This window comes from Ursus maritimus, unplaced genomic scaffold (assembly GCF_017311325.1).
Source record: "Ursus maritimus isolate PB19 unplaced genomic scaffold, ASM1731132v1 scaffold_33, whole genome shotgun sequence".
Lineage (NCBI taxonomy): Eukaryota > Metazoa > Chordata > Mammalia > Carnivora > Ursidae > Ursus > Ursus maritimus.
Window position 1 is genome coordinate 29,368,401 of NW_024425897.1, and position 10,570 is coordinate 29,378,970.

At 56.5% G+C, this 10,570-nt stretch overlaps 2 protein-coding genes across 2 annotated transcripts in view; both read left to right on the top strand.

Annotated features, from left to right (window-relative positions):
• LOC103678900 (E1A-binding protein p400) overlaps positions 1–10,570 on the top strand; it is a 109,300-nt gene that overhangs the window by 74,938 nt on the left and 23,792 nt on the right. Inside the window, exons 41-46 of the mRNA XM_040620056.1 lie at positions 2,843–2,979; positions 3,118–3,174; positions 5,890–5,968; positions 6,056–6,307; positions 7,256–7,301; positions 7,376–7,485. Of these exons, the coding sequence (XP_040475990.1) occupies positions 2,843–2,979; positions 3,118–3,174; positions 5,890–5,968; positions 6,056–6,307; positions 7,256–7,301; positions 7,376–7,485 (681 nt within the window). The remainder of the gene's footprint in view (positions 1–2,842; positions 2,980–3,117; positions 3,175–5,889; positions 5,969–6,055; positions 6,308–7,255; positions 7,302–7,375; positions 7,486–10,570) is intronic.
• Positions 10–1,809, top strand: LOC121100042 (E1A-binding protein p400-like). Its single transcript, XM_040620055.1, has 2 exons — positions 10–461; positions 556–1,809. Exons 1-2 carry the CDS (start codon positions 300–302, stop codon positions 1,003–1,005), a joined length of 612 nt encoding a protein of 203 aa, XP_040475989.1. The 5' UTR covers positions 10–299; the 3' UTR covers positions 1,006–1,809.

The window sequence follows — 10,570 nt, forward strand, 5'->3', positions numbered from 1 at the left end:
CCCCGCGGCCAGGCTTGCGTGTCCGGTTGCTTTGTGCTCGTGGGCAGGGAGGCAGCTTTGTGCTTACAGTCCGCTTGGTGTAAAAGCAAGAGAGTAGATTTGTCTCCACCGAGGCTCCTTCGTGCTGGGCCTCCCCAGTGGTCCTTCTTGTTCCCGTTTCCTCGCTCGCGAAGGCAGTCTTCTCGGTGACTGCCTCGCTGAGAAAGGCTCTCTGTCCAGTTGCAGGCAGGAAGAAGAAGCAGCGCCACGGGGAGCCGGTCGTCCCTCCTCGCTCGCTGTTTGACCGTGCGACGCCCGGCATGTTGAAAATGAGACGGGAAGGGAAGGAGCAGAAGAAGAACATTCTGTTGAAGCAGCAAACACAGTTTGCCGAGCCTTTGCCAACTTTTGCCAAACCAACAGCCGAGTCGGGCCCAGACAACCCTGAGTGGCTCATCAGCGAGGACTGGGCGCTGCTGCAGGTAAGCACAGCCCACAGTCCACATCCGGCCCCCTCCCGTGCATGTCCCGCGGCCACAGCTCGCTGACCTGTGTACCTGCAACCCGGTCCTGCAGGCCGTGAAGCAGCTGCTGGAACTGCCCCTGAACCTCACCATCGTGTCCCCGGCCCACACGCCCAACTGGGACCTTGTCAGTGACGTCGTCAACTCCTGCAGCCGCATCTACCGCTCTTCCAAGCAGTGCCGGAGCCGCTACGAGAACGTGCTCATTCCGAGGGAGGAGGGGAAGGTGAGGGCAGACCCTTGTACTCGCATGACCGCAGAACTCCAGCCCCGGGGCTCAGTGGAGGCTGGCGAGGCAGGAGGCCTGTGCTGCGCCTGGCGTGTGCTGCACACACCTGCCCCAGCTGCAAGCAGTGCACGCAGTGGCCCTGGGCCTGAGAGCTTGCCCGACGTGCCTAGAAAATTCCAGGTGCCGTCTGGAGGCTCCCGTGCCACCCAAGAGCTGGTCCTACCTTCGTTTCTTTCTCCTTTTTTTTTTTTTTTTTTTAAAGGCATCAGGTGAACGGAAGTGCCTTTGTTAGGCTCTGTTGGCTTATTTGAAGAGAAGCCTGTTGTTGCCTCCTGTGCCGTTGCTCTGGGCTCCCACCAGTCCCGTCGGCTGCCGCGGTGGTGGAACCAGCTCTGGACGCTGGGTCCCGTGGACCGTGTGTGTTGCACAGGCCAAGGACACAGAGGCTGGGTACTCGGTGTCTTTCCCAGGAAGCCCGCAGTGGCGGCAGCCTGGCCCCCCGAGAGCCAGCCGTCTCGTGGTTTCCACTCGCGTGCCTCTTGTTCCTCTCGAGCCGAGAGGGTCTCTTTCTGTTTCTCCATCTGCTACCTTCACCGTTTCCCCTTCTTGCCACTCGCCCATCTGCCTGCGCTCTGGAGAACGTCCCAGGCCTGTGCACAGAAGGGGTACGCGTGTGGTGGGCTGATGGCATTGACAAGGGTCCCATGGAGCCCGCTGCGTGTGACGGACGGTGCGGGGCAGATGCGGCGTGAAGATCATGCTTCTGCCATCGCCTCTGTCCTCATGTTCCTGAAAGCACTTTTCTTGAGGCATTTATTAGCTTTTTGTGTGAAAACGAGAAAAGCAAGTATTTCTCCCAATACCGTTTGTGGCACCTTGATCAACAAAGCTTCGTGGAATCCTGTGTTTAGTCTCTCGTGTGTTGGAAGCACTTGTAGCGACAGCTGTAATGTTAATGTGGGAAAACACGGAGGTGAAGCTCTGTCTTCCATTACAGCTCCTGTGAGAAGCTAATCTAGAGAGAAAGGCAAAAATGCATGTGTTAGATTTGCAGGTGACATGGATAAATGGGCAGGCAGCCGTGCAGAAGGCCACGTGATGGGGTCAGAACCAGCCGGGAGGTTGGTGTTCGCAGACATGTGCTGGTGGCAGCGTGTGGGGTGAGACAGGGCAGGAGCCCCTCCCGCCTGCCGTGACCTGGGCTCACCGTCGGCTGTTCGTGTGACTTACCTGATCTTACTCTTGCTCTGCCTTTTTTCCTTCACTTTTCTGTGACACGGGGGTGCTCACAGATGCGGTCCCCTGTTCAGGACCCTCCTTGGCTGGTCTCTGGTCTTGTTGTTCTGAGTTTCCTCTGACGTGGCTCTCCTTGATACAAAGCCTTCACTTAGCACAAATGACGTAGGAAGGTGCGTATGCACGGCCTCCTGTGTATGGTTCTTACTGTGCGTGGCAGTCTCCATCCGTGCGCTGTGTCTGACTCCCAGTTCCAGGGCAGTCAGAGCCTGGAGATGCAGGGGAGGGTCCCAGGGAAGCCCTGCGGCCCAGCCGTGACTTGTTGCTAACAGGCACGCTGGCTTTACACATTCTGCGTCCCGAGACTGGAGTTTTCTCTCTGGCACGAGGGGTTGCTCTGAAGTTCTGTGGGATGCTGAGTTGTCTTGGGAGCAAGCAGGTGCTTGGCTTAACTGTAGGATTTATGCTGGAGAGATTACCAGGCACAGGGATTGCCCTGAAGCCCCCTGAGAGCAGACTCGCACACCACCCAGCGCCTCTCCCCTTCCCTGTGCACCGTGGGCGGAGCCTGCGGGAGGGCAGCCGCTGCTCACTCCGGGGTCTGTCACCAACGGAGGTGCACTGGCTCTGCCTCACTTGCTGTGTGACCTCGGGCACTTTGCCCAACAGTCGTCTTTCCCTGCAAAGGCAGGGAGTCCTCCTGCTCGGGGTGACGTGCAAGGTGACGTGTGGAGAGGAACAGTGTTTGCAGGCGGTGGGCGGAGGTGGTGTTGAGCCTCGGGAAGAAGGAACTGGGTTTAGTCTGGGAGGTTTGAGGTCAGGCCTCCAGACCGGCCACCATCTGACTGATGTGCTGCCGTGGGTTTTGTCTCAGAGTAAGAACAACCGGCCCCTACGCACAGGCCAGATGTATGCCCAGGATGAGAACGCCACGCACACGCAGCTGTACACGAGCCACTTTGACCTGATGAAGATGACGGCCGGCAAGAGAAGCCCCCCCATCAAGCCTCTGTATGCTCCCTGCGTCCTTACCGCCCCTGCCCTGTGACGAGCTGGTGCTGGGATGCCGGCTTGCGCGTGTCGGTCATGCTGCCTTCTTTGGCAGCTCTTTCTTGTTTGGTAACCATTGTCTCCTTTTCTGTGTTGCAGGCTTGGCATGAATCCCTTCCAGAAAAACCCCAAGCATGCCTCCGTGTTGGCAGAAAGGTATTTCTGTATTTTCCACTATTGGAAATGATCTCATTTGAGTGTTAAACCCAGTGTGGTCAGCGAGTCATGCAGTCTGTGGTCCCGGCAGGGCCGGGGGCGGGCATGGCGTTGCCGTGACGAGGGTCTGTCCCTGCCTGCAGGCTGTGGGGGACACGGGTGGACATGACGGGGCTGTGGGAGAGGCTTTCTCCTTTCTCGGTCTTGCCCGCCTCTAATCTGGCATGTGTTTGATTGGTTCCACCCTAAAAGTACATCCAGCGTAGCGGCGAACGTACTTGCCTTGAAACGGAGTGAGAGCGAGAAGAGGACTGACGAGAGGATGGGCAGGGAGACGCTGGGTGTGCGGGCAGGTGCAGCGGGCCTACTCGGGAGCTGAGTGTGGGGTGTGCGGGTGTTCACACACTCCCCGTGCTTTTGGATGTTTGCTTTATGATGAGGTGGTGGGAAGCGCATGTCCAGATGAAGCCTGGGTGCTCGTCTGGCTCAAGCCTTCGTGGTTGCCCAAGGGAGGGTCTGCAGTATGCCGAGGGCCCTGCTTCCACCTTAATTGCTCTCAGCGTGGCCCCCAGTGGGGCGCATCTCTGCTGAGACCGCCGACGGCCCCTCCTGGCTGCTCCGAGGCGGCTCACGGCCTGTGCTGCCATCTGTTTCTGTGGGCCTGGCCTCCACAGGCTGCTCCCTGCTTCACGGCTGTGCCCTGCCGCTCCTGCCTGGGGCAGTTTTCCTGGACGTCTGCGTGGTTCGGGCCCAGGACCCCCTCACACATCACCTTCCCCACCTTGTTGACAGTTGCACCCTGACCCTGTGTTTTCCTTCACAGCACGAATGGTCTTTGCATTCTTTACTTGAGTTGGTGGATTGTCTGTGTGCCTGTGGCTGTAGGGATTCTGAATCTGGGAGCACAGAGCAGACGTCAGTGTGTGTTTGTGGATGAAATGAACGGAGCGTTTCACACAACTAGCATGTGTTGGCAAGCTGCATGCCTAGCACTCTGCCGGGCCCAGGGTTGAGTGTTGAGCAGAAGGGCGTGTTCTTCTTTTCATACCCGCGAGACGCAAACTCAGAGTGATCTTATAGAGGTTGAGAATCCATCCTGCAGGTGGATGGAACAGCCTGGAGGAACCAAGGGGGGTCTGGGGGGAGGAGACAAGGGGGTGTTCCTACTGGATGTCACCCCAATGTGAGGGGATGTCGGATTTGCAGTGGGGGGGCCCAGGGAGAGGCGTTACAAGGCAGGGCCACAGGACAAGCACGACGGGGCCTGGGGTTGCATCTCCAAGGTGGGGAGCAGGCGAGCAGGGGGCAGGTATGCTGGGGGCGGCAGTGCTGAGGAGGCCGAGGGCTTCAGTGGGAACAGGTTCAGTGTGAAGCCCTGCAGCAGTGAGGCGGACAGAGACTGGGAGGTGAGCGCAGGCCTGCGGTGTCCTGGGGCTCAGGTTGGTTTCTGTGTTTGGCGTAGACTGGGGGGATGGATCCCCCGTGGGCCGGTGGACATGACTGGAAGGTGGAGAGATGAGGGGAGAGGAGAACTGAGCGTGTGGTCCACAGATGGGTGGGGACTCAGCCTTCTGCAGTCAGGGTGTCCTCTGGGGATCTCAAGGTGGCAGCCAAGGGCCAGGGTCTGTGAGGAGTCAGGGGCCAGGCCATACACAAAGGAGGAGGAAGTGACGCCAGCTGGCCTGGCTGGGGTCCTTGCTGTGCACAGCTTGGGTTTCTCTCTCGGTGGTGGAGAACTTGGGCCCCACCTGGAGCTGGCAGGCCAGGGGAGCCTGGCATGGGTGTAGCTTGGCCAAGTGTGATGGAGGGAGCGTTGGAGGATGGCCTGCATATTCATGTGAGAGCGGAGACGTGGTGGGGTATCTGGGCAGACTTACGTGGTTGAGGTCAGAGAATGGATAAGAAGTCACCGAGTGAGCTGGGATGAGCGATGGCGGTTGGGAGGGGCTGACGTGCAGCACCAGACAGGGGTGGCGTGGCCTGGGCCCTGCAGGGCAGGGGAGGCCTGGAGGCGGAGAGAGTGATGTACATGAGGTCTTAAGCAAAGCTAGGTTCTCTGTGGTAAGAGGAATCAAAGAAGTGAGTAGGTCATGGTAGTTGGGGGGGGTGGGCAGGAGCACGGGTTCTGAGAGAGGGTGGGGAGGCCTGTGGGGACCTCGTGGCACTGGGCTGTGAGGGGGCCCTCCCCTCCCCTGGGCTTTGCTGGTCAGCCTCTGCGTCTGGGGAGCCTGGTGCCACGGGAGGCAGCCTGGGCCTTGATATCAGTTCTCACGGACACAGGGACATTTGGCAGGCCAAAGTGGGACCTAGGGACACAGGGCTATGGACAACTCCTTGCTGGAGGACTGATGCTCCACTGGGGAGGGATGGAGGGAGGGCCCCGCTTGGAGCAGGTGGTCCATTTGGTGGGCTGGGTGGGAGGGGGCAGGTGGTTCACCATGAGGTGCACCCACAAACGTTTCGGGGCACCTGCGATCCCGGGCACTCTACTGGGTGCTGCTGTGGTGGACCAGGCCCAGGCCTGCTTTCTGGAAGGTTCTGTGTCGGAAGGGAATGGGAGATGTGGTCTTATACAACACAGGCAGCTTTTTTCTTCTTGAAGGGGATTTATGAGAACGCTTTCGCAGCTTGGGAGGCGAGAGCTTTGGGTTTCTGGAGTGTTCCTCTCCCTCAGACCGTGTCTGTTTATTTTTTGTCTCTGCTCGTGTCTTTCAGTGGGATCAACTACGACAAACCACTGCCTCCCATTCAGGTTGCATCCCTCCGAGCGGAGCGAATTGCCAAAGAGAAAAAGGTGTGGGTACGGGGCCGCCTGGACGGGGCCGGGGTGGCGGGCGTGGTGGGCTCCTCCCCACGGCTCCTCTCCTCTCCTCTTCTGCAGGCCCTGGCCGATCAGCAGAAGGCACAACAGCCGCCTGTGGCCCAGCCCCCACCGCCCCCGCCGCAGCCGCAGCCCCCGCCGCCCCAGCAGCCACCCCCACCTCTACCCCAACCCCAGGCGGCGGGCAACCCGCAGCCTGCGGGGCCGCCAGCCGTCCAACCGCAGGCCCAGGCGCAGCCCCCGGCACAGCCCGCGCAGCCCCCGCCGAAGGTGCCCCCGGCGATCACAACGGTGGGCAGCGCCGCAGTGCTGGTGAGAAGGCACCTCTCCCTGGTGTGGGTGCCTGTGGGGACGTGGGGCAGGACGGTCTGTTCAGATGCAAGCACGTCTTCCTCAGAGTCAGCAGAGAGCCCCGCCTTTCCCTGGCGGGCGTGAGCATGCAGAGGGGCGCCCTCACCCATGCTCTGCCCGCTCCGCGCTCTTGCTGGCCGGGTTGTTAGTGGTGGTTTGGGAGGTGGAGGCGCCTGGGAAGTTTAGAGTTCGGTGGGATTTGGGAGGTGTCCCTGGCACGTCAGCCTGCAGATCTGGTAGTGTTCATGCCAGTGTGCAAGCCTCCCCTCAAACCTGGTGCATCATGTTCTTGCACACGCGTGTGCGTGAATCTTTGGTGCCCGTTAGAGAAAGGGGTGAAACAAATGCACAGAGAAGGGGCCGAAAGGCACACTCGTGAGCTCACGCGGATTGTGCTGCTGCCAGCGTGCTCTGTGTGCTCCTCTGCTGCGTGTGCCCGTGTCTGTGTGACATGAATGTTGGAGTCACATGGGGAGAATGCATGGGGCTGCCAGCCAGGTGTGGGCGTGGTCCGTGCTCGTTTGTGGTTCTGTCTGCCGCAGAGGGATTGCCATGGGGCCTGGGCAGCCTGCCTCTGCAGTCAGAAAGCTGCTCACTCAGCCCCTGTTTCCATGGCCCCAGGGACACCGTGGTGGGTGGCCAGGCAGGGACTCTGCATGGAGCCCCCTCGCCCTGGGCTGCGGCCTGAGTGATGGGAGTTGGTGGGCAGAGAGCAGGCCACAGCGAGCATGGTGGGGGGGGGGGCTGGAGAGCCCATGCGGGGCGTGGGGGCGGGGAATGGTGGGGGTCGGCCCGTGTGGCCGCGTAGCCAGGCGGGAGTGTAGATGTGATTCGCATGAAGTGGAAACATTTGAGGTTTTGTGAAGGGGAGTTTGCACTCCATTTCAAACGGTTTTCTGTTTTCAGCAGGCGGGAGCCATTAAAACATCTGTCACGGGGACGAGCCTGCCAACAGGTAAGAAGCCCGAGATGCCCCTGTCAGAAATCTTGCTTTCCCCGTGCTCCTGTCTCACAGGTCTCTCCCCGCAGGCACCGTGAGCGGAAACGTCATCGTGAACACCATCGCGGGGGTCCCTGCCGCCACCTTCCAGTCCATTAACAAGCGCCTTGCGTCGCCCGCGGCACCGGGGGCCTTGACTGTGAGTCGCCCCTGCCCCTGGGCGCTTGTGGTAGCACCTGTGACCCGGGACCCTGTGAGAGTTGTTTGTCTGCTGTTTGGGGTTTTGTTTTGTTTTTAATTTGTTTAAAGTAAGCTTGACACCCACCATGGGGCTCAGACTCCTGATCCTGAGATCAAGAGTCGTGTGCTCTCCCGACTGAGCCTCCCAGGCACCCTGAAAGTTGTCTGCTTTGTAAAGAAGTGTCCCAGCAGTGCCGAAAATACTGGCACAGCTTGAATTTCCTAAGACAACGTGAACGTTCAGGAGTTCAGGAAATGGCTTGCATGGTGTGCTTGCTGAGGGAGGGTGTGTTGAGATCCCTGCTGACGGGGATTCTAGGAGGAAGGCAAGGTGTGAGGGCACATCTCTGACTGTGCTGGTGGGGTCCTTCATGTAGCGCAGGACAGCTTTGCTCGTCGGGGACACAGGGATGCAGAGATGGGCAATCTTGGGGGCACCATACAGGGGTGGGTAGCGTGGCATCACCCAAGGACGGGTGTGCTGTCGAGTGCATTGCCAGAGTGCGCGGGGGCCGGGTGGCGCACATCCAGACCCATGTGCAGGAGGCAGGGTGGTGCCAAACCTGGGCAGAGCCCTCAGACCCTCTGAGCACAGAACCAGAGGAGACCTTGCACACACCGAAAGACACACCCTGTGTCCAGCCACCTCCTCGCCTTGGTGTTCACCATAAATGACAAAAACAAACAACTGAGTTTAAGGAGATGAAATTTACATCTCCTTTCCCAGTTCAGTTACGTATCCGAAGGCAACACGTGCCGTGCATCAGCAGTGCCCTGGTGTCCCTGTTGGGTTCTGGAAAGTGTCTTTTCTACAAAGGTGTTGCTGTAGTAATTGAGACTACAGGGTGGTGTTGGCAAAAGGACGGGCACAACTTCATGGAATAGGATACAGGATCCAGAAGTAAACCCCTGGGTGTGTAGTTAACTGACTTTCAGTAGTGCTGAAGGAGTGCCAGGAGAAAGGGTAGTCTTCCAACAAGCGGTGCTGGAAGGACCATGTAGCCGTGTGCAGGACCAGGAACCGTGGTCTGTAACTGGCACCAGGTATGAAGAGTCCCTCAAGATCGGTCATAGACCTAAGTGTAAAACCCAGGACTACAAGAATTTTAGACAAAAATCAGAGGAGAACATCTTTGCTTCCTTGGGTTAGGCAAAGATTTCCTAGGATCCCAAAGCCCGTGAATCATGAAAGAAACATTAGTAAGTTAATCTTCATCAAAATCAACATCTGCTGTTTGAAAAACAGGAAGAAAATGGAAAGCATGGAACATAGTTGTAGAATACATGTGATAAGGCCTGGTTTGCAGATTCAGTGACGATTCTTCAATAATGAGAAAACACTATAAAACACAGACAAAAGATTAGAGCGGTCACTTCACCAGAGAAGCAACAAGGATAACAAATGTGAAAAGATGTTCAGCATTAATAGTCATCAGGGAAATCGCGTGAAAACCGCAGTGAGATGGGATGCCTGGGGGCTCAGTCGCTTGAGCGGCCGACACTTGTTTTGGCTCAGGTTGTGATCTCAGGGTCCTGGTATCTGGCTCTGCCCTGGGCTCCGTCCTGGGCTCTGCGCTGGGCATGGCACCTGCTTTAGAATCTCTCCCTCTGCCCCTGCCCCCTCTTTAAAAAAAAAAAAAAGAAAGGCACAGTGAGAAGCCACCATGTGTCTCTGGGAGTGACTTTAGAAACAGAAACGTGGCCGTGGCGGACGCTGGCAACGAAGCAGCACGGCTGGAGCCCACGTTGCTGACGGCTCGCAAAAATCTTAGAGTCACCTGGGAAGTCGGCCGCTTCTGATGAACGTACACTTTACAGCCTAGCACTTCCACGCCTGGGTTTTCCCCCAAGGGAAGTAAAAACATACATCTGCACAGGAAAACCTGAATGTGACTGTGTCTGGTGGCTTTATTTATGATTACTAAGGAAGGAAACAAGCCAGAGGGCCTTCCGCAGACACATGGACACCATCTAGGGCTACCCAGCAATACGAGGGACTGAGCTGCTGGGCTGAGCAACAGGGTGGGCGACTCTCAAACACATTGTGCTGTGATGAGAGTTTCAGAAGGCGTCGTATGCTGCATGTCCGTTTAACGTGGAAAATGCAAGATCGCAGGGACAGGAAACAGTATGTTCTGTGTCTGGATCGTGGTGTCTCCCTGGCTGTGTCTGCGTTCGGGAACATTCATGGGTCCGTATACCTGAAGCGGGTGAGTTATACTGTATGTAAATTATACTTTAATCTTGCTTTAAAAATTAGAATATTCTCTAATACAGTACATATGAAAGGTTTTTCTAGTGTGCGATTTGGGATTATTTTTCATTATACTTTGCAATAAGCCATTTTTGATTCAGCCATCTTGATAACGACAGCTGTTAGGTAGGCCTGTGACGTTACAAGCATTCTCTGTAACCAACACCATTCCTCATGTGAGAGCGCAACGCCCAAATCATTGTACTTTATGTTTTATTTTGAAAAAGACCTATTTCTATGTATGATATTTTTAGAAGATAAGGTAATTCATCCATGATGTATTTTTTTTAATGATTTTTTGTTATATTATGTTAGTCACCATACAGTACATCCCCGGTTTCCGATGTAAAGTTCGATGATTCATTAGTTGTGTATAACACCCAGTGCACCATGCAATACGTGCCCTCCTTACTACCCATCACCGGTCTATCCCATTCCCCACCCCCCTCCCCTCTGAAGCCCTCAGTTTGTTTCTCAGAGTCCATAGTCTCTCATGCTTCATTCCCCCTTCTGATTACCCCCCCTTTCTTTATCCCTTTCTTCTCCTACCGATCATCCTAGTTCTTATGTTCCATAGATGAGAGAAATCATATGATAGTTGTCTTTCTCTGCTTGACTTATTTCACTTAGCATTATCTCCTCCAGTGCTGTCCATGTTGTAGCAAATGTTGAGAACTCGTTCTTTCTGATAGCCGAGTAATATTCCATTGTATATATGGACCACAACTTCTTAATCCAGTCATCTGTTGAAGGGCATCTCGGTTCCTTCCATGATTTAGCTATTGTGGAC

What these genes read in the sequence shown, in the direction of transcription:
- LOC121100042 (XM_040620055.1), top strand. Translation starts at nt 300, where the DNA reads ATGTTGAAAATGAGACGGGAAGGGAAGGAGCAGAAGAAGAACATTCTG. An exon ending in AGGACTGGGCGCTGCTGCAG is followed by an intron (nt 462 to 555) that starts GTAAGCACAGCC and finishes CCGGTCCTGCAG; the next exon opens with GCCGTGAAGCAGCTGCTGGA.